At 37.4% G+C, this 24,166-nt stretch overlaps 1 protein-coding gene across 1 annotated transcript in view; it reads right to left on the reverse strand.

Annotated features, from left to right (window-relative positions):
- CRYBG3 (crystallin beta-gamma domain containing 3) overlaps positions 1-24,166 on the reverse strand; it is a 78,891-nt gene that overhangs the window by 20,176 nt on the left and 34,549 nt on the right. The window contains exons 7-17 of the mRNA XM_026846787.1: positions 23,352-23,399; positions 22,888-23,003; positions 21,699-21,846; positions 15,094-15,233; positions 13,610-13,724; positions 12,402-12,437; positions 11,131-11,264; positions 9,195-9,321; positions 4,488-4,630; positions 2,230-2,356; positions 1,214-1,246 (exon numbers count right to left, since the gene is read on the reverse strand). Of these exons, the coding sequence (XP_026702588.1) occupies positions 1,214-1,246; positions 2,230-2,356; positions 4,488-4,630; positions 9,195-9,321; positions 11,131-11,264; positions 12,402-12,437; positions 13,610-13,724; positions 15,094-15,233; positions 21,699-21,846; positions 22,888-23,003; positions 23,352-23,399 (1,167 nt within the window). The remainder of the gene's footprint in view (positions 1-1,213; positions 1,247-2,229; positions 2,357-4,487; positions 4,631-9,194; positions 9,322-11,130; positions 11,265-12,401; positions 12,438-13,609; positions 13,725-15,093; positions 15,234-21,698; positions 21,847-22,887; positions 23,004-23,351; positions 23,400-24,166) is intronic.

Genomic DNA, 24,166 nt, shown 5'->3' on the forward strand with positions numbered 1-24,166 from the left:
CACTTACAGCTATTATACCCATCCAAGCATGCAAAAGCAAAATTGTGTCCAGATGAAAAAATACTTATGTTTTCTCAGACAGAACCATTGAACTATAAAGTCTCTTTTGTCTGAAAAAATGTCATGTTTCTTGAAATAAAGTTTTAAAAATTTGCTTAATTAAGAGCATGTCAGAGAGAGTGCAATATAACCACTTAGATGCTTAGACAGAGAGAGCAATATAACCACTTAGATCAACCCATGCTAGCAGCACATTCCAGGACAGAAAAAAAGAAATCAAACAACTAATGCAGGAAGGGAGGAGAGACCTGTTGGGACAGAACATTGCAGGAGATACAGATGCTCTTTGGTGATGAGCACAAACACTTAGGAGAAGGTTTTTAGTTTTGAATGATATCACATAGGCACATCAATGGAACATAACCTTGTAAGGTAATGACCCTGAAGTGCAAAACTCTAACTTGTTCTTGAGACTGTAAGTGAATTAGAGGGACTACTTTCTCTTCATAAGTTGTCACCAAGTCAGACATGACTTTAAGGGAAATAGTTAGAATGTATCATAGAAGAGATTTTTCACAGATTTGTTGTAATCAGGATGTGTTTAGTTAACATCATATGTTACTGTGAGGAAAAGGGAAGCATGGAGCAAGTGGTGCCTGCTGCTAGAGGAGCAGCTATACATTATTGGGAGACTATGAAAAGCAGAGCTATGATCATCCAAGAATGAAAAACCCACCTTCCCCTGTTGAGTTATCTGCAGATTTGAAGAGTGCAGTTCAATTTTCTGCAGTTGATACTTTCTTATTCACCTCACACATGAATGAAATAGTGTCAAACCACATATAGCGCAAAACAATGTAAAGAATATATGCCACAAAGAGACGGGTAAACGCATGTGATAGTGAGTTTCCAGAAACAAGAAGGGAAGAGGAGGAAAATAAATAGCTAGAGACCCAAAGTCACTCAAAACATACTGAACTGCTTGCATTATTGAGGACAGAATACTAAAAGATATGATTTGGAATAAAGCAAAGAGTTGAACATTAGCAAACTTAACCTTTATACATCTACTAGTTTCCTTCGTCAATGCTCTGCTGTATGGAGATGATAGCACTGAGATATCACCTGAACTAACAAAGCAAGGCATTCAACATTACCTGTATTTAATTATTAAATGTAGCTTAGAACTAGAGACTGTTATATGTCAACATACCAAATGTGGAGGCTCATTTGTTCCAAATGGTTCCTGCAATAATAAATATATATACATGCATATAAATAAATTTAATTACAATCAATTTCCTAGAAAACATGTCATGTTCCTGAAATGTGTTTATTATAAACACAAGAGCAGAGAAAAAACACACTTCCCACACTTCTTTTCCTCAGCCTCTACTGTGAGCTGCCTGTAAGCTCATGACTACCTACTTGCCTGTTCAGTCCCTTTCCACACAGAGAACTTGTATCAGCATTGATTAGTTCATATAATGTGGATTAGAGCCCATGTAGATGTCTCTCTATTTATTTTTGAGTCTATTTCTTGAAAAAAAGAGTTAAAAGCAACAGAAGACTGTGACACCTCTTTAAACACATGCTCTTCAAAATAAAGTTAAATGTGCCTTTACTATTTTCAGTGCAGTAGTATCATTTATTCTATACAACTTAATGAGTATTTTCTTTGTTTTGCATTAGGGTTTTGACAGTTTTGGCACTAATCTATTTGGGCAAGCTGCACTACCTTGGATTTAATAATGGAATAAAAATATTTCCTGTCTTTATTCACTATATGCATTACAAATACTTTAGCATAAAGATAAGGAAAAAAAAAAAAATCAGACCTCTATTATACAAGAACAATATGGGCCAGATAACTTCTCAAGTATTTTTATATCCATTATCAATTTGGCATTATAAATGACTATGTTTTAAGGCAAATTAATCTTTCCAGGCTGGGTTATTCTTTCCACGAACACAATCTGCAAAAGGGAAGTTCTTCCTATGAAGTTTCCCTGACAATTTTCTCAACATATGGAAAGATCCACAACATTCATTTCTGTCTCCATCCCAAAGAGACTCACTATATCATTCCCAAGGGTCTTTAAATTGCTTCCAAGTAAACAGACAAATTGATTAAACAGCACAGCCTACATTATAACATTATTGTATGCTTTGAACTTCAAAAGTCTCATTTCTTTTAAGCTTTCCCTTTAACAAGTTCTGGTAACTCACCAACTTAACAGGGCGAATTGACATGATGATTTTACTAGATCCTCCCCAGTCAAAGAAACATTTATATTTTCCTTTCTCCAATACATACTGTTCTCCACAGAAGTATTTCTGCTGATATGCGACCCACCTGGAGAATGACACAAAAATTAAACTGAAAACACCATTTTTCTGTGTAGTTTGATGAAAATACTAACGAGTGAAATAGAACAATTTTCTTTGGAGTTTTCTTGGTAAGTCCATCTGACAGTGTAACATTAAACTCAATAAACCATTCCTAATTGTCAGACACTTGATTTTCTGCTTTTACTTTGCAAAGACTACTTTGAAAAACACACAACTTTGGGTCTCTGCCTTTCTATATAACATATATTCAGCACGAGATGATGCCTTGTTTAGAAGCCCGGAGGAAAGACACTTAACTGACAAGCTTTTGAATCAACTGAATTTTTCTTTACCTGTTCAGCATCCCCCTTGACAGGGCTTTCTTCTAACTTTTCTGGTTGGATTTAAGAAAAATGGTGCAAGAAGAAAGAGAAGTAAATGAGGAAGCCATGATGAGATGAGATAAAGCAAAAGCTTGCAATGGTTCAAGCTCCTCCCACCCTGCTTTTCCTGTTACAATTTAAGAAGAAAAACACCCAACTATGCGAGACTGAGGGTCCCTCTACCCCTGCACACGTTGTTTGGCAGTGGCAGAAGTAGATGGAGGCTAGTTAGGGAGATGTCACTAACTTAGCCACTTTTGGTAGTGCATTCCTCTCTTAGTCACCCAGCAACTGGGACTGGTATATCAGGGGTATTAGAGGGCATTCTCCTTTCCTAGTCCTTTTAGCAATCGTTTATGAATCTGTCATTAATGTGTCTAATGATTTTTTTAAAACCTCCTGGTGCTACCTGCTACCACAGCCTCCGTCAGCAGCAAGTTCCAGAAATTTACCGCATCTGGTGTAAGAAAGGCTTTTTGCTACTCACTTCTCAATGTGTTTTAAAGCAATCTTCAGCTAATTCTGTAAAGCATACCCCCATTGTTGTCATGCAGGATTCTGTCAATGCTGCTGTATTAAGCTTGTCTACCACCTTCAAGATTTTGCAATCTCATTCGTATCTCTCCTCAGCCAGCTCTTCTCCAAATTGAGTGCCAGACTTTCAAACTTGTGTCATATCCGCATGAGACACTAATATCCAGTTTCAACATAAGCAGTTCAAATCCCCCCCTGTTGGTACCTGTCCTAAGTCTGAAGCTTTTTTAGTCTCACTTAGCAGTTGCTGATCCCTATCACCATCCCCATTAGGGTAGTATGACAATGTTAATACTGCACTTTTAAAATTTCTATTAAGTCTAGAATTTCTATCCACACAATTCCATAGTACTCTTTTCCCGTAATGTATGCTATGTTTTAGCACTTGATACCATTATTCCTATACAGTACCACTCCCTTGCCTATAATAGCCTACTCTGTCATTCCTATGGAGTTGGTAGCTCCTCTTCTTATCCTTCCTGTTAATCTCTGAGGTATCTGCTGTAACAGAGCTGCTATTTCATGCCAAGCGGTCTAGTTCCTCCATACTATTTTTCGGGCTTCTAGCACTTTTAAGTTTTGTCCCTGATCCATCAATTAATACCGCATATCTCTGTTAACAGACATTGCTGGTGGTCTAATTTACCGTCTTCATTTATCGCAATTGTGCTGTTTATTTTCCTCTTGGACTTCACATATGCACACCAAAAGTTAGCCAAGTCCACCCTGTACAGGCTGTATCAACTTGAACCAGTTACTCTTCCACACCTGTTGGTTTAATCCCAACTTTTGTTTAAACAGTTTTCTAAAAAGTATTTTAATTTTCAGTGCCAGCAGTCTGACCTTATAACAAATAAGGCACAACTCATCCTTTCTGTACAGGCTCTACCTGTCCCAAAAGGTATTCCAGTTCTTAACATGCCTAGAATTCTTCTTCTGTATTAATGCCAAAGCTCCTGTATCATGAAACTACAGCCTGTGTGACCTCTGGAGGGACATCACAAACTTTCTCTAGTAACAAAAGTGCCCAGATTTAAATCAACATATAGGCATGAGGTTTAGAGAAAACTAAGACTTTTTTTCTTACATTTACCAAGGAAACTGTAATGTTTACCACCTCTACCATGTGAAATACATTCTATCAAAATCCAAAATCCATCAAAAATCCATCAAAAAAGATGTACCCAACAGTGCACAGAAATACTTAATACTTCCATCCATATATTCCAGTAGACTTACACTCCACTTCTCACAAGAATTGATCTCGTCTCTGTGCCAAATCCAGCCTGCTCCAAATCAGGGATTTCTTCATTGACGATGTCTAATGCTTTCCCATCTTCATCATCAGACTGAAAAAGGGCTATTGATGACTCTATGAAATCCTAAGAGGCAGCACAGGAGTTAGAAGACAGACTGTCACAGCTCAGGGACACTTAAAACATTTTGAAAGAGAGTTGTAGCCTGAAAGACAGTGTTTTATAAAGTAGTGAAGTGACTTAAGTGCCTTGTGTCAATCTTTACACAATTTTGGCATTGAAGTGCTTAGTTGGAAGCCTGGCAATCTGATATGGCCTTCAGTGTTTTCCACTGAAGAAAGGAAGAACCTGCTGCCCCTGAGCACCACACTTTGCCTCTATAAGGGTAACAGAGTGCAAAGATGCCTGTGTGGGAAGAGAAGCGTTGGGATTTAGCACTGATCTTCCAACAGCTTCACAAATGATTACTCCAAGCATTACGACAACTATAGGCTTTTATTTCAAGTTTACCTTCCTCATCCTTTCCCAACAAGGCCATAAGCATGGAGAGGAAACATTTCCAACACAAAGGGTCTGTAGTTTCTGGATACATCCATTGTATACTAATTGCTATAGCTATAAAATAAATCCCACGGGACATTGTCACGTTTTCCCCCTTATACAGACATGTGACATTGCTTTATGCTTTCAGCTAGCATAGTTGCTTGATCAGATTACTTGCACAGTTTCAGATTTGAGTTTAGGTTTCAAATCTCCAATTTTTTAACCATTTAGCAATTTTAAGCACACAGTTCAGTCACTGCTTGGGAAAATGGAAAAAAGAAATCCATTCACTTCATTCCTTTAAGAAAAAGCATGAAGTTAATTCAATTTCAGTGTTTCTGAAACATTCCACAATGTTATAATAAAATGAAAATAAGAGAAAATGCTATGAAACAAATACAGGAACTAACACAGATTCATAAACATATGAGGACAGCATCACAGGAATTATTACAATAAATACTTGCTTCTGTAGCACTTAGAAGCTACTAATCAGAAAGCAGTAAGTGGAAGACTACACTGAGAAAACAACAATCAAAAAACCTTAGAAATTAAGGCCAGGCCAAGCATGCAGCAAGATTAATTTGGTCAGGTGAACCTGATCAAACAGGCTCTTTAGAGGACACCATGCATTTGTACAGGATTCAATCACAATGAATAATTAAAACCAATTTTAGAATGAACACTCAATGTGGCTCAGCCTCTCTGCATTGTTTACAGGACACTAAAAAGTGACAGAAAAAAAAATTCTGTCGTAAAATTGTTTTTCCTACTATGCTGACCATTCCTCTCCTCTCATTTATTTAAAAAGCTGCAACCACTTCATGTATACACTAGAGGTATACCCATTCAGGTATACACATTAAAGTGCCAGGTCTGGCAAAATCATCATGAACTGCAGCTTCAGACTACTTTTTAGGAAAAAAAACCCAAGCTAGTGCAGTTTTAGTGCAAATGAAAATCAGCTATTCTTAACAGTTCTAAAGCAAGGACTTTGTAAGAGTTCCTGAAAAGCTATTTAAGTAAAATCTGCACATAATTTGACTAAATTTAAAATACTGAAATATATCCATGACTGTAATTACATTTAAAACGTGTTTCAAATTCAGCCATCATTTTTTCCTCCCTAAATTTTCAGTACAGCTTCTGTTACAATAGGCAATAGGCAAAATACTTAAAAACAGACTTTCAGACCAAGGCATTTTTGACTTGAAAACGGCAGTGGGAAAGTTCCAAAGGCAACATACTCTGCTGTGCTGAAAGAGACTCAGAAACTTCACTCCTTCCTGGATCACAACAGCCACAGGCAAACCCCAACTTCACAGATTCTCTTATTTGACACTGCAGAAGAGAAGCAATGCAACTGTTCCCCAAACCAGCACATGGTACAAACTGCTGTCTGCCCTCAGTAACAAACCCTGTATTTGACTCCAATGTGTCCAGTACAGATGCTGATAACAGTTGGCAGTATGCTGGGAAAAAAATTCTATCAGTCCTGTCTACCTATGCTTTCAAAACACTCCTTGAATCCACACATTAGGGCTTGCAACTGTTCACAGCAGAAATATGTACGACAGACAAAAACTGAAAGCTCTTGCAGTCTGCCTACATGTGCGTACATCTTCACCAGTGGGTGGGGAGGGGTGACTTGCAGCAATTCTTTTGTGTGCGACGTCTAACCTTTCTGATTTGTCAGGAAATTAAATTCATGCCTCAGCTCAACTGCAGTCACTGGTATGTGTACAGAAACACGGGCTGGATTTCCCTAGTGCCAATAAGCTCTGGTGGAACCTGTCAGGTTGAGCATCGTGGTGCAGGAACATCTGAACAGCTTTGCATAGTAAGAAACCATGTTGACAGAGCTGGTACTGACACAGGCAAATGAGGCATGCTGTACCCAGCTTGGCCCTCTGCAGAGCCATTTACGTGCTTCTGTACCACGCTCCCTGCTTTGGGAGCACGGCACAAAGACATTTGATCTGACTCTGCCTCGAGCTGACTCAAGTACACAGGGCTCATTAGCTTTAGCTTCATGCCATGTGATCCAGGCTAAATTCTTTTCAGGTCTGGGCTGGCCTTAAAGCCAACATAGTCAAGGTCACCTGGTGTCACACTTGAGGAAAAAAAACCCAAGAAAACCCCAAACCCCTAAGTCTAGCTGTATTGGCCCAAGCTGGTGAGTACAGATAAAGAGAAGGGTCAATGCCCAGCCCACTCCCTACCTAAGCTGAACACGACTAATGCAATTTGGTTACATTTCACAAAATCCTTGACCTTCTGCAGAGACTCTTGAATTCATCCAACTAGAACAAAATTTCTAGGGAAGAGCAATAAAGATCTGATATGCAGGAACATCCCTGCAGAGTCAGAGATCATCGCAACCTTTACCACACTTCTTCTGAGAAAAATTCTGAGATTATGGAGAAGAGCTAGAACATTCACTGTGCAGCAAGGGGCCTTAAGCACACAGAACTAGTTTTGCATTGAGAAGTTTGGTACCCCCCAAGAGTTTGGTACTAAAATTTTTTCAAGTATTATATACAAAGTCACAAAGGGAGCATATGGCAAGTCTTGAACGCTGATCTACGTATTGCACATCAGAGGGAGGAGGCCAGTCTGTTGGTTAAACTGAGCAACAAAATGCCAGTGCTGTTAGTCATTTTACTGGCAACCAGCTCATCGCTTTTAGTTAGTCTACAACTTAAGGAAAAGGATTATTTACACTTTTATTATCAATATGTACATATTGATATATATTTATATGCCAATTTGAATGATATATGTTGGTATCTTAGTGTGAATGACATATTTTTAAAATGTTAATGACTTGACCATCCTGACTGTTCTAGGCACGCATCAAATTAAATACGCGCATAACGTGGAAGGTCATCCCTGCTGGGCACATGCACAATTTTAAGCTTGTAATGTTGTCCTTTGCCAAGAGGAAGACTAAAAAAAGATCAATTTAAGCTACCCAAGTATCCTAAGTATAACTTGAAAAGAAAGAAAAACTAAGATTAGTCAGTAATTGAATAGGATTCTGCACATTCAAAATGAGGAGTTAAAAGAAAATTCCTGCCTTTTTTTCCTCAGGCACTTTAAAATAAATTATTTAGAGAAGGACACTTTTTTCTTCAATTCAGTTTATTCTCCTATCTTTAAGTTATATGAATGATTTTGATTATAAACATAGCTTTTCCTATGTGCCTTTTATAAAAATCAAAACTGCAAATTGTAAATTTAAGCGTGGTCTTCTTAGGTTCACATAAACTTTTTTTTTTTTTTAAAAAAAAGATTGTTGAGAAAATGAGTTTGCTCTAAATGCATATCTTCAAACTTCATAAAATTCCTGGCTTGGGAATATCATGTCTCCTCAGATGAGGAGATGAGCAATCTGAGTATACAAAACAGCACAATCTCAGAGTGAACAATCTAATTCTCAGAAGCCACTCTTTGCAGCCGTATTTAAAGATCACAGAGTTCCTATTATAATTAAAAAAATCCTCAACCCCCTAAACAATAAAACCCCAAATGAATGGAAATGATAAAGAAGTTCTAATTCCATGTTTCCCCATCACTGAAAAGCCTAACTCTGCTTCCAATAGACTTGATATCGTTTTTATTATTATTTCATCTTTGCTCTCACCTAAACACATTTTAGTAGCAGGGATTTTTTCACCATGATTATTTTTGCTGCCAAAATTTTCTGGCACAAAAATCACAGAGACAGAGGGTAATGCTTTTTTAAGGCTTGCAACAGCTGTTGTGTTGAAAAGCTATTTTCATTTTAATAAAGAACTACACTGTACACTTACACATGTTAAACTTCAGAAAATTCTGTTCTAGAGATTCAAATAACATGAAGTGCAGAAGTGAGATACTTGGCAAATCTGACAGGTAGACAAAGAGTTCTGCATGGTAGATTCTTTGTATGAACTTTACAAAGGCTATTTATTTAGAACCTGCTCCTGCTTTACAATGTATACAGAGCAGTCTATATTTCAGCAAGTAGGAAAATAATGAGAATGAACTTCTGCAAAAGATGGAATGATTAAACTCAAGACAGCTGTACCATACACGACGAACAACCTTCCTCTTTCTGTATAGAGCTGTGCATAATTTGTGTGAAATTCATAAACACACTTACAGCCTGAAGAAACCGGAAAGACAAGAGGACACCGTCAGCTTCCCCCCATGAATGTCTGTCTTCATAATCTCCCTCCTCCAGCAAGTACTGACGGCCTTTGTAGCGTTCCTTATCATAGGCAACCCATCTACAGCAACCAACAACACAAGAAAGAGAAATAACTAAAAGCAAAACAACTGCACACATGATGTTCCATAACAAGTAAGAGGGGAAGAGAACATCCTAAGAACACAAAAATGAGTATCACAGACTCAGCTAGCAAACAAAGCAATGCTTGTCTGAAATCACAACAGGCACCCATGAAGCGTTCTTTGTGGATCAAAATCCCACCATGTGATTCCTTCTCCAACAACAGTTTATTTGTGTAAGGCTTCTCCACGTATCTCCGCTCAGCCAGCCATATTCCCAACACCAGTATTTGGTACTGCAGAGGCTAGCACACATCTAGTGGCCGAAACACAGTAAGCCATCAGTTGTCAATGATAAAAAACAAGCAGTAGATCTCTTCAGTGTATTAATAAACAATGAGATTCTACCCTTGCTGGAGCTGGTGACAAAATTAGTGGATTTCAGCAGAACAAGATGTCACCCACTTACATTGTTTTCTGCTCTAATATAAAAACCTATATACATGAATGACAAGTGAATTGAATATATACAATATATTGCATATGGAATATGTTGTAGCACTAAGGGAATAAAGCTTTTTAAAGTGTTTAGAACAAATAGATAAGGCTTGACTAAAATAAGGCATTTCCAAATCAACTTTGAAAGCTCTAATATTTCTTAATTTGAAGAAGTGCTTTGCCCACTTTTTTTGTTGTAAGCATTTCTTTCATTAAAGCTCCCTTGTAAATATTAGAACTGCTGTACAAATTCTGTTGGCATTGAAATTTGGCAGGCAGGGATAGCTTTACTTTTAGTACTATTTGGTTTACATTAATTCAGCTGTTTAAGTTACTGCATTATTAAAAATAGGTGGCTTTTATTTTTACAGACAGAAGAATTATTTTTAATGATTTGAGGCTTCCCAGATAGCGAATACATAATGTATTTATGAATAGACTATTTCAGTATTCACAACTAAGTTTACTTTGAATGTAGTGCTTGTAAATTCTGACAACATTCTGAAAGGATGTACATTACTGAAGTTTTATATTTAAGTATTAACACTGAAATCCCCCAAGAAAAAAAAAAAATCTTCTGGAAACTACTGCTAGGCTCTTTGGCAGAGGCAACCAACCTGTGTGCTTTCAAACAGTCCTATCCTGTTGGGTCTTGGGAGAGGTTGAAAGAACAACACGTAGGGTTGGCAGCTCTCTAGAATAGCTGGTGTTGAGCCTACCTTATGAGCAGTCTACACAGCCTTCTTTTGTGCGTGTGTGTGTGTGTGTGTATGACAGAGAGAAGGGCAGGGCAGCACAGAATAAATCTAAGGCCTCAATGATGGAACGTAAGGGTAGATTCTTCATTCCAGATAACACGCAACAGGTGGCAAAGAAAAACCATTAAGACAATAAAACAGTTTATAGATTTCAGAGGCATTAAAATGTCAAATTGAAGACTGATGACACCTACTCAAGGTCATTTCAGTAAATTAAATAGAGACTATCAGAAGTATAAAACAATATAAATTAAAGCTCTGTTTAAATGCTATCATTAAGGAACAAAGTGGCCTAGTTTATTGGCATCCAAATTGTAAACACTGATTTCACACCTCTCACACATTTAGTTTTATTTTCCTGTATTCCCTTAGACAAATAATCCACATGGCGAGGTGGTTTTATTTAAGGCTGATAACTGCCAAAAGAAATACATATTCCTTTCTTTTCAAAATGTTTTACCAGTGAAAGATTCTAATGACACCTTAGTTAGTGCTTCTTGGCATTTAGTTATGATTTCCTATTTTAAAGTAAATAAAGTGAAATGTACTTACACTCCACCAATTACACGCATTGATCCAATTTCCTGAAACTCCTCTTCACTATCAAACAGAGCTGGGACAGAACTGATGTTTTCTGAAAACTCTTTGGACCATCCCCCAAAGTGGGTTTTCTCATATATTATTATCTAGAAAAGAGGATTGTTGAACAATGCCTTGAGTATGCCCTGAATAGCGATTTGAACTTCGGGTGCGTGTAGTGCTACAGTATGTGAAGACACCTTTTTCCCCCCTCCAGCAAGCCATCAATACATAGAAAATTCACGTTTTCATTCCTCAGCCCTTCAGATTTTTGAGTGCCCTAGAAGCTGAAGAGACCCTATATGGATTTAGATAGGCTTGTCAGTCTATTTGAAGGCATTTCCACAGAAGGATACTTATTCACGCAATTCTATATACATAAATGTACTCTGCAGCTACAGGACTGTGATCTATCCTGTAATCCCGTGCCTGGGCAGTGTATATTAGCCTGCAGTGAATCCTACCTGTTCACAGCTAGACACACTGAGCTTAATCCTTCAGCAGTACACAAGAGGTCTTTCTCTACTTTGCTGCAGTCATTTCAGTGGCTGCAGTTATACACCCCCTTGACATTACTCATCTGCTCAATCACACAGATCAGTTATTTTAAATATAAATGATATTAAATATAAATACTATGAAATAAATACTAATAGTATTTTTATTTCAATATTTATTAGAAAAATGTCCAAATCTTGCATGTATTTGTATAATTAAAAGTTACCTAAAGCATTAGCATTTTTTGCTGCGAACTAGAAAAAGGAGGGAAAAGAAGCAGTAACTCTGGATTAGGTTTCTGCTCCTCAAATCACAGAAGGGTCACGGTCTCACTGACTACACTTATTATGGGATCATGTATAGGAAGGAAGGGTCCTATTCCTGCCCCCTTCCTGCCCTCTCCCCCCAGTTTTTGTTAAGCTTGGTACATTAAATGGGAGAATCTCTCCTGATCTCTTTCCATTACAGTGACTGATGTGTCAGTCAGGAAAACTAATTTTATTTTGTAAAAGCTTTACAATTCTTCTATAGCAAATTCACATTTTCCTAATATGTAAAAACCAAACTACTACTACTTTTACAACTTGTGAAACATTAAGTAAGAAAGTAGACAGCATCAGTGAATTTTTCTTCAGCAGCAGTGAATACTTAATCAAACATGACATATCCAACAAAAAGAAAGCTTAAATAAAGGTTTTATGTTTCCAATGTGCTTATATTTTATTCTCAATGTCCTCAGTGCTTACCTTAACATTCATTGGCATCTGTACCTTTAGTCCACCCTAAAAAAAGTTGGGAGAAAGAAAAAAGGTATTTATATAAAACTTAAAAGTTATTCTTTGACATGTATTTTATAGCATTATCAGAGCATCAAGTCTTTGCAATTATATTCGCCATTTTCAGTGTTGGCCAAATCATACACTAGTTTAAACACTGTGATCATTCATAAAGGCCAGGGACACTACAAACCTGACCTACAAGCAAATCAGTGTGTTGATCAGCCTGTAGGGGTGCAAGCAATTTAGAAATATTCCTTCATTGTCTCTTAGCAATCTAAAGCAAATACCTACTGTGTGTTTTTAAACTACTTTATATTGATGAATTTTTAAAATTAACTTTTAAAGCTTTATTGTGTACATTTCAAATTTCTTAAGCACAAATGGTGGGACACTAAAACTATAAACACGAGAAGAGAGAAAATATAGGCTGACATGTTCACGTCTGTCAAAGAATAAATACAACAAATGCATCTTCTCTTGAAATGTTAATGAATTGTATTTTGTGAGAGAATAAGACACCTATCTACCACAAGTGACTAAAAGGACAGCTGTTAGGTCTTATTCCTTTGTGGCTTTTAGACTCTTTCTGAAGGCTTGCTATGCATACAGTAGGATTATGTGTTACACCCTTCCACATCTCTTTCATACGTGGATCTACATGCTGTCTACCAAACAAAAATGAGCTATGCCTCCCAAGATTTTTGTGCAATGTTTGGTCACAGAAATCCTACTGGGTAATAAATTCCTCACCTGGTCTGCCACCCCCAGTAGACTCTAGCTATACCATTAACAGAAGGAAATCAAAAACTTCTGAAGAGCTTTTTGAGTTACTGAATTGGTGTTGGCCACAATACAATTAAGAGCCTTTCAATTTTGTCTTATATGATCTCCACTCAACAACAGCAATTTCCCAGAAAGATGTCTAACTGAATCAGGTGCTCCCTCTGACTACATGGTCTTACTTGGGCAGACACAGAAGCCCAACAAGCCACAGTGCCTACCATGCCATTACAACATTGCAAATGCACCATGGCATGAGATGAGTGTTACGTGTGTAAGGATTAACCCTGGAAGGATGTTGGAACCCAAATTATATTTAGATCAAAACCTTTGGGGGGGATCAACAATAGGAAAAGGAAGGCACATGGCTTATTAGGGAATTGTGAAGTCCTCACCATTTTTAAGGGACGCAGAGATTTTGTATCTGCTGAAGGAAATTCAGATGGTGAATCACATTTGTCCAAAACCTTCATCTCTCCCTTGTAATTAAAGTCTGAATAAGCAAGCCATCTATAATAATAATAATAAAAAGACTTATTAATCTCATTAGATAGATTACAAATAAAAAAGATATTAAAATTATTTTCCTTTTTGTACTCATAAGAGCCAGAAAATGTGTTCTAGATACTATCAACACATCAAAACAAAGCTATATTTAAATGCTAAGATCATCACAGATACTTTTTCTCAGTCCAAGCTGAACATAAATGAAAGGGAAGAAAATTACCAATTTGTTCACTTACAGCAAGAATTCAGTTTGTTACGTTATGAGTACACAAAACCAATGTTGGTACTGAGGATTAGACACCTGCATCAAATTTTACCTAGGATTGCCATCTTAGGAATTAAAAGGCTTCTAACATCAAACCCACTTTGTTTTTCAGTGCAAGTTATTAAACTATGACGATTTACAACACTCCTTTAGAAAGCAGGCTATCTTAATTTTGTCATGAAAGTTAAAAATGCTGAGACTCATTCAGACTATTTTAAATCAAAAAGAAAGCTGAATGTAGGAGTTGGACACAAGGTTAGTAAACATATAAGGAATGGTTAGTAGACCAAATAAGGAATGGAGGAAGTGGCATTGAGCCATACGGAAAACTTGTTTTCTTAACACTACAGACACAGACCACAAGCACTTAAAAGTTATACTAAGTTCTATCAAAATTAAGACAAGACTCTGGTTTTAATTCCTTCATCACCTCAAGCTTCACAGAAACATTCCGAGATTGTGAGAAGGAAGGGTTGGCTCATGTGGAAAGGCAAACCCAAGACTCATGTAACAGAACAGCTAACATCATTCTGCACTGTTTTATGGGAAGAGGCACAGAAATCCCAAACTTTAGGAACTGTGAAGTGTTGGCCATTTACTCAGGAAACAGACTATTCTGCTCAATACAGGAAATGCTGGGCTACCGAAGGCCTGTATTATATTGCATCACCTCTCTCCAGAAAGTCAGGATACAGCTGTAGCTTGAGAAATGCTTGGATGATGTAATATTCATTTTCTGGTATTCAGCCATAGTGTTACAGTTGTAACAGGGTGGGTGACTAGGGAGACAATATCTATTCTCCAATGAACTCAAAGCTAATTATAGCCAAGCTGCTGCTTCTATTTATAAAGCTACTCAAAGATGGAATTACAGAAGAATTCTGCCAGCAACTAGTGGAAAAATGCCTTCAAAGATTTGGTTCCATTACTAGGAGACCATACAGCATAATGCTGAAGTGTGGAGCTGGGAATATCTAGTGTATGTTAACCAATTCGTGGCACACCCCCCCCTCCCCCAATATTGTTCCTATCACTGACTGACTTTTACCTCATGATGTTACTCCTCTACCTGCTGGCAAGATGCTATTAAAAAGGTTCGGTACTCACACTCCTGATTTGACTCTTATATAAGGGTTTTTCTCAACATCCAGTTCTTCTAAATTGGCAACTGCACTCTGTATGCAGATAGGAAGTCCCTCTGTGACACCAGGTGCCAGGCAGAATTCTACCTCTGGAACGCCGCAGTCCTGTGGAAACAAAGTAAAGGGTAAGGCTTATCCATGCTTGCAGAGTCTGCCCCATCGCAGCGGGGGAAGGATGGTAACGTTTCCTTCTTTTTTCCTCTGACTTCTCACCCTTCTAACCTAACTCCAGGCTTCATATGATGGAAGGGTTTTAGGTTTTTTTAATGAAGACTGGAATTTTTAGAAAAGCTAAAGGAAGAAAATTTCCAGCTCCCACTAACTTCCAAAGAACTATGCATTTATGCCTGCTGGGCTACTATAAAAAAGCTCAGTTTAAGTACTCTCCAAGTAAAGGATCTGACATTATTTACTGAGAGACAAACCATGCATCTAATACTGCTTATTTATCCCCCCAAAGACAGTGCTTCCATAAGGATACATGTGATGCATGCATAACTAAAAGTTTCTAGAAATGTCTACTACAATCCCACTTCCCTCCCTCAGTGACAACTAGGTTCTGTAATGCATCCAACTATGGTTTGAAGCCATGAGTTCAATTTTCTGTCACGCCAAGTAAATCTACAGAATTTTAGACAAAGAAAAAGAACAGTACTAGAAAACATTTGTTTTGTTAAGTAAATAGACACTTTAGCAATTTTCCTGTTACTACAGAGCAACAACCTCTGTTAACTTGTTGAACACGTGATCTTGTCTAGAGCTCATTTCATAATACTTATGTAGAATGCCTCGCCAATACTTTCTTTACCAGCATTCAAACACATCATGAATCAATGAGGATCTTCTGTAAGGCCCTGCTTCAGCAGTGCATTACAGAATAATCTTCCTGCTACAGTGAAAGGCAGCTCACGTTCTTACCGTTTGCTCAGCAGGGAACCTTTAGTTCTCAGTGATAATTTACACCTTATCCTCCTGTCCCACAAACCCATTTACATTAGGCAAAAGGGCTTGGATGGCATAGAGACCCTGAAAGTCCTAAATGGGGCTGGAAGAAGATGCCCCTTGCATGTGCACTAGAGAAGAGGGATAGAAGCTGTCCCTGAGGGTGCCTTCATAGAAGCACCTGGTTACTGAATTTGTTGAGGACCCAGGCAGGGTCACACCATGACACAGATTCTACATGGTCTCTGCCAGACTTGATAGGCAAAACAAGAACTTGATGAGAAACCCAGCCACAGGACACTAAAGCTCTTAAAGCTACAGCACCTCATCTCATGACAACACCTGCATGCTCTCCTTTTTCACACAGGTTTTGAGTGAAGCTTTCAAATTATGGAGTAACATCCCACCTAGAAATACCTCTCTTCTTGCTTAGCAAAGTTCTTTCAGTAGTTATTTAACTGTCAGCAATAAATGTGGCAATTATAATAGACGGACTTCAGCATATAATTTCTCTTTCCTCACGAGACCCGAAGTAACACAGTATGCTGTTTTGGCAACTCTCCCTCATGCATAATTATGTTTCCTCTGTATTGTACCTTGTAAATTATGTATAATATTTGTTTCTAGAATAAAATCTGCAATACCAGGACTTCTATTTTCAGATGAGCAAAGCCAGAAAAGCTACCAAAAAAAGAATTTCTAGTACAATGCTACTTTATGGCAAAGGGCTAAAGAACACCATACCTCAATTTTAAGTGCATTGCTAGACAAGTTTAGGAAAAAAAAAAACGTTCTTATTTTTTCACATATCTATCTATCTATCTATCTATCTATCTATCTATCTATCTATCTATCTATCTAATTAAATCATAGAATCATAGAATCACAGTTAAGAAATATTTGAAGTTTGTGTTTTTTTCCTAGAAACACCTGCCATGTGATAAGGTTGAAATCTGTGAATCCAATGGAAAAAATCAGAAGTTGCACCTATAAGAATTCCACAAGTAATGATGCTAGACTCTTAATGCTTTCAGATAAATTCTGAAATAAAGTACCTACGAGACCAGACAAGTGGCAAAATAAAGTATCTTTGCCTGCGGGCTCAGACAGAATATGAGACAGAGTATGTTTAACTTTAATTCAGTAGGAGGGTTTTGTGTTTTGTTTTGTTTTTTATTTGAAGATTGGAAAAAGCCAGTCTGTAGTCTCTTTTCAAGTCTCCTTTCCTGACTCTGAAGCTCACGAGGCAGGCTCCACCTCAAGAGATGAAGAATGCAGCAATTCTCCAAAGGGTAGGTAAAGCACAAGCACTCATAATAAAATCTCTCCTATTTATCACCATCTCTCTCCAGCCAGATTTTGACAGTCAAAAAAACCCCTGTACTCATTGTGATGGTATTTTTGTGTATACCAGATTAAGTCCACAAAGTCCTTTCATGAAGTGTCACATAGTAAACTAGTGTTTTCATCAAAAGCAATTCAAATATCTATTTTTAAAGGTAATAACATATCTGAGCAAGAAGTACATTACATTTTCTAAGCACATTTTTTTAAAGTCACAAATATACATTTTGACTTAAATATTGAGTTCATAGACTGCAAAAATAGTGAAATTTAGTATTACTGTATGAAGTGAACTCTATGTATTTGGAGATGTACGCTTGAGTACTATGCCATTAATTTATATAATTTAAGGATGTGAACTTTAGCTTGGTAAATATTTGCCCTAGCATGTTCATATTTGCCTGAGCATATTTAATAGGCATCATTACTTTCAGAGGCTTCTTTAACATTCCTAATAAAACCAACATCTTTACAAACAAAATGAGAACCACACAAATATGATAGCATTCAGGTGGAGAACTAGATCCTTCAGTTTGAAGCCCTTTCATTTGCAAGGCGTCAAGATTTTGAAATGAGATACCACATGCAAAACTGTTACCATGCAAAACTATTACCACAGTGTTTCAGGCCACATCCAAAACTGGAAAGTTTCCTCCCTATAGCCCCCCCGGCCCTTGCCACCCCCCATCATAAGCAGTCAAAACTCATGTCATATTCATTATACTACTGACACATCAGGTAAAAACAGAATAAAAAGCACAGCAAACAGATTAGGTAGCTGTGTTCATTTCCAAGGATAATAGACAATCAGCAAATGTTTAGGTAGGACACAGCCTCCAGGCATCCCACTGACTTCCTTTACTCTGTCGTACTTTCCTCCTACCTCCACAGAGTCATCCTGGAGTGCCTGTGCTTGCCCTCATGGTCTTTTGGGAGCGAAGATGATTACAAAAGCATGGGGAATACTCACGCTAGCTTGCGGAGAACAGACTTCCAAAAAAGTCATGTGGCCCTCAGCAGAAAGGTTAAGGCTTCTACTGAAGAAGATTAAGATGACCCTCAAGACCTTAACATGAAATATTACACTTGAGTAGCATCTCTGGTATTTTTCTAGTTCCAGAGCTCCACCAGAAGTGAAAGACCTAGAGCCCTCAGCTCCCTCAAGGTGGTCTTGGCTGTTAACCCATCTTCTGGATCTAGGGTTACAGCCCTAACAGCACTAGCAGGGCTAAACAATCTCAGCACTGTTAGGTCTTCTTGAACCTGTAAGCTGTGGTGACTGAAGTGATAAAAATAGTCTATTTAAATGATGTAGCCATTTATGTCAACAACAGGACAAAGAATGGCTGAAATCTGGCTTCTTAAGCTAAATACCAAAACAATGTTGAGAGAAGTCTATTGAAAGCCAGGCCTAATTAGTTCTGGTATTCACACGATTGCCTTTTAATACAGTCGAGACATGCATCTTACTTTTGATACACACAGCTTGTCCTTAGGACATATCAGCTTCTGTGGTGCTTTTTATTTTAAACCTTACTCTCTGTGGTCCTTCAGCCTTTTTTACCCATTCATAATTCTTTGTCCCAGTTCTCCTGCTCCATACCACTCTTGCTACCAGCTGTCTCCATCAAACCAAACTACATAACTCAATAGGGCTGGTAGTAAAATAAAATAATATTAAGAAAATTAATGATTACTGTCCTGTAAATACCAACTAGCAAATGAGACAATCCAAAGCTGCTGGGTGTCTTCCTACGGCATCTGACAAAGTAGTCCCTGCTTGAATTAGTAACTTCTTTCCACCTAGCAAACCACACAAACAAAAGAAACACATCCTTCATGTAATACTGTGAACATTCCCATTACAAAGAGCTTTGCTTAGGGAGAGTCCACAAGGAATCCAGTTATTCCTTGCCTAACAGTCTTGCAGACAGTGGTTATAAACTGCTGTTTCAGATCTCCTGTCATCTTGCAAAATAATGGTTTACAAGATTACTCCAGAAAGGGAACATCAGCAACTCTTCTCAGCTCTTGTTTTTTGGAAAGTAACATTTAGCATCCTCTTTGGACTTCCAGAAATGGATAGAAAAAGCCCTCCAATTCCACAAGATCAATATATGCATTTGCAGCAGAGCAGAGAACTGACTTGACTAAACAGACTGTGCTGCAGAAGCTGTACTGAACCTGCGTGTGCAGGCAGATTTTGCTAGCCTAGGCTTATGCTGATTTGCATTAGTGGAATTCAGACTCCCCATTACTTCAAGTAGGTCTTCAATTTACTAGTTGCATGATCTGTTCCTTCGGGATCTTTCCCCCCTCTCCTAAGTTTCTACAAATTAAACACACATGTTTCCACAGTAAGTCAAGCCACAAGCTAACCACAAAGCTAACAGGATCTTTGCTTTTTGTGGAGACTTGAAGCCAAATCAGAGCATGAAGCTACTGGCAGACTGTCTCTCAGCAAACTAACATCTGCCAGTGAAAAATAAAAATAATATTAAACGTACCTCCTACAGTTTCTCTAGTAAACATCTGTTTTTCTCTTCCTGGCAAGCTATATTCTTCTCAAATATTTATCCAATTTTCAAATCTGCAAACTCAAGGCAGCTGAGCAGCCATTAAACAAGCACCATAAAAAGTCACTTGGAGAATCAGAAAAAAAGCCAGATAGCCTGGAGACACAGCTAGTATGACCACACTAGGCAGGAGAAAAGTCACTGAGCTACCCAGCCTATGAAAAAGAGAATGACAGTAAAACATGAGAACCTGCAGATCACATGCACATGAACTGCCTGAAAAGGAAACAGATATTTGTCAATTAAAAACAAAGCCTATATTTTTCATAAAAAGTAAGTAAATAAGATAGTGCTTTGGCAAACTACCTTCTAAAAGTAGTTCCACAGCAGCTGAAGAACAACCTAAAAAAAAAGATGGATGCTTTCATGAATCAAGGTTTAGAGGACAAAACTTGGCTTAGTGAGTTCTATACCCACACTGGCTCCATACAGCCCTATGGACTAACAGCAGAAGTCCTCCCAACCAACCATACCTGCCAGAGGTTAGTAACATGAGAAACAGTGTTGATTATTGCACTAGTGTACTGTAACAAAGCTTTCCATCTGTGTTCCATACAAATGAGCTACATACTGGAAGAACAATGCTTCAATCTAGTTAGCTGTATTAGGAAGATTTTTATCAAGCATGATGAAGCTAATCAGTCTCTTTCCTATCCAATGGTTTTCTTTAATACCCAAGACACACTCAGGTTCCCTTGGCTTCAGATCATAGTTCCACATGTTATTGTGGTATTTCTTTAATTATTTAGCTGCCTTCTACATTATTAATCAATGTTCATATGCCATATTGGTCAAAAGCTTTTAATTTGTTTAGCTCACATCAATGTTGACTGCATTACTCATGCCCTCAGCCAGTCTCTTTCGAATTTATTGTTAAGTATTTAAGAGAATGAAAACTTATTCCTAGTTGTTATGACATTATGCCCCAATGACAAAAAGGTTATCAATTTTAAAATGACCTCTGTTCCAGCAAGGAACAGAGAAATCAGTTTTTCTGAAAAACTTTCACATTGTGATACAAATAATAATTCACTCACAGTAAAGGGCAATTGCCCTGTGAATAACTAGAATGTTATGCTAAACAAGAGCCCTAAGTCTTCTTAAATCACAAGATCTGGTAAATATATTACTCATTCACTGAATAACAATTGATGCTTTATATTTAGTTTTAGGCATTTGATTCCTATCTTTTCAACAAAATGCCTCTGTATAGAGCCAGATGCTGTAGGTATACCACTTGTCCACGTGGAAACCCTACAGATGGCACAAAGCTGTAGAGGGAGTGACAGCAATTTTTGGAGGACAATGTACAAATGGGATTGGAAAACCACTTGCTAACTTCTGAAACACAAGCCAAACAGTAGATAGTTTCAAGCTTAAGATAAACAATTCTTTGAAAAATATGAATTAATTCCATTTAATTACAATTAACTGGACATGTAAACATTTAAAAGGAGTAGAGTCACTGTGTCAGGTAAAGGTGGTAGCAATGAAAGATAGTCTACCTGCTCATTACTTTCAGGAAGAAAGGGAAATTTAGCACAAAAAAAAGCCCTGGAATTTACCTTGAAGGTGAAAAATGTGATTCATAGCAAATCTGAATAAAATGAGAAACACAGCATACCCACATTGTCCATTGCTAGTAATACACCGCTACTGCCACAGAAATTAATTATTTATGTGAGCATATTATTAACAAAGTCTATACCTTTGTTACATGTTTGATTGAACCAACTGGGATGTTTCTTCGATGATGTTTCACGCCTGGGAGATCCCAAAGGTGATCCAGCACAGCCTCTCCTTCTTCTAGTACATATTTCCGACCCTGGAACTTTGGTTTCTCATAAAAAATCCAACTGTAATAATGATATCATGAACTCAGTTGTTGCTCTTAGGTAAGACTGTCCTTATATAGCACATCTGCTGGAAAGCTTGGTAATGAGATCTTCTTATCAAACCAACTATCAGATCTTTCTTATGCTGTCCCTCAGTAGTCACACTCCCTTTAGACAAGTACAGGGCTTGTACTTCTGTGCTTTAAAAGTAAAATACACTGCTCTCGTCCGGGACATAGCCTAACATAATTAAAAAAATTAATAGTATAAAGATACAGCTGAAACACAATATAAACAAAAAGCCTTATTTTGCCAGAACACATATATTAATTGACATGTCAAAACACATCCTGTTCAGGCAGATACTATGCAAGACATAAAACATATACATACTAATAATGGCATTCAGTATTTCTTAGGATGTGGAAGAAATGTATGCAAAACCAAACAAAGTTGCCTCAAAACTGCATAAATGTGACATGCATTGTTACTACGGCTGACAGTTAGAAACATTCACTGTAAGCACCACCAATTAAGTTCCAATGCAACAAACGACACGGTCCCAGTCCTAGCTTCCCAAAGCAAAGAGAAACACTTGCAAAATCTACCTTAAAGGTACTTATAAATCCTTCTGCATCCACATTCCCCTAAATGCTACATTCCAAACAGCAGCCGAGATTGTTCATTTTATTGTCCTTTTGCAACAGCTACTGTACAAGGAAACTGAACTGTAAAAAAAGCCATGTTCTTTGGCATACACATGCTTCCAGTGATCATTATGGCTATACTGTCTCAGCACTTCAGGCAACAAGTCTAAACTTACTTGTGGTTCTATTAGAAACTTTATGTTTGAAGCTAGTTCCCAGGAGAAACAATATTTTTTTGTACTGCAGCATTTGAAGCCTTGTTTCATGCTTTTTCATTGGTATCAGTCTAATTATAAAGAAAGAAAAAGATACTCTTGAAGATCAGACGCGTTTTGTAAATAAAAGCAATGAAAATACAAAACATGTATACAGTCTTTTGGAGAGAGTCTATTTAAATATGACTCGGATTTCTTACCATCCTCTAATTATCCTAAGTAATGCTCCAATGGGAAAGATCCAGGACGTGGAATCTAGTACATCAGAATGAACTTCTTGTTTACTTTTGTCACCATAAATATCATAAATAATAATCTGAAACAACATACAATACATACAAATGAGGGCCAATTTCAACTAACAGTGTAGACAGTTATTTTTTGTTTGGAATAAACCTATTTCACTTTGTGCCCACTCAACTGATATGCTACACATTTTCGTCTTTTATGAAACATTACTAAACTGAAACAGCAGATGCTGACAGAAATACAGTAAAATTACTAGTAGCAGGATTTTTGATAATATAATCTCAAGTGCAAACATATGCACCATTAAAATACAGAAAACCAAACTGACAACTTCAGATGTCTTCCATTCAAAAATTTTGGTATAGCAAATTATTCCATGTACCATATTGATCTACGTGACACAAATTCTGCTTACCTTTCCCGGTCTGGGATTGTATTTGAGACTTGCCCTGTCAATGAGGTTCTGAAATTAAAATGACATGGAGAACAACTATTAACATCCACAACAGCAGCACAAAGCATAGACAGATTATTCTGGGTCCACTATTCTTATAAATGTATGCAACTATCACTAGGAGAAACTACCAAGATTTGTTTCGTTCTCATTCAATTAGTCGAAACAGTTTAACAGAATCAAATAATCAGCAGAAAGTAGCAAGTGCTAGAAAGGAAGAACTATTATCATAGTTATAACTTCCGGAAATGTATTATCCTTTCTCAGCAAATATTAAACCGCATGTCTTAACAGTAGCAAAAGAGATCATTAACAGGGACTGAAATATTCCCAACATCATGGAAAAACTTTCTTCTTCAGTTACACATTTCGGTTTATGCAGCATTTTTGATTACTAAATATTGGAAGAACTGTTTTCATACCCTCATCTACCATTGTTTTAAATAAACTAAAAAAGAAATGCTAATCTACAAAAGCAGCTATATTACTTGCTAACTGAGCTACAATTTGTAGAAGCCTCTGTGATGAAACAAATAGCCCAGTGAGCAGATATTCATATATTTTGGACAATACGGCTCTACTAATCTCAGACATGGAAGAAATGAAAAAATTTTCATACAAAAGGCAATTCCATCATCTTCAGGTTGAAATGTCCTTAACATAGACAAGTCTGTGTTTTGCTATTATACAGACTTGCATATTTTCCTATTATATTTTCTGTTCACATCTTCTGTTTTACAATTAAGTCACTTTCACCTGTGTGCTGAACCAAGAAA

This window comes from Athene cunicularia (assembly GCF_003259725.1).
Source record: "Athene cunicularia isolate RWA chromosome 1 unlocalized genomic scaffold, athCun1 chr1_part1, whole genome shotgun sequence".
Lineage (NCBI taxonomy): Eukaryota > Metazoa > Chordata > Aves > Strigiformes > Strigidae > Athene > Athene cunicularia.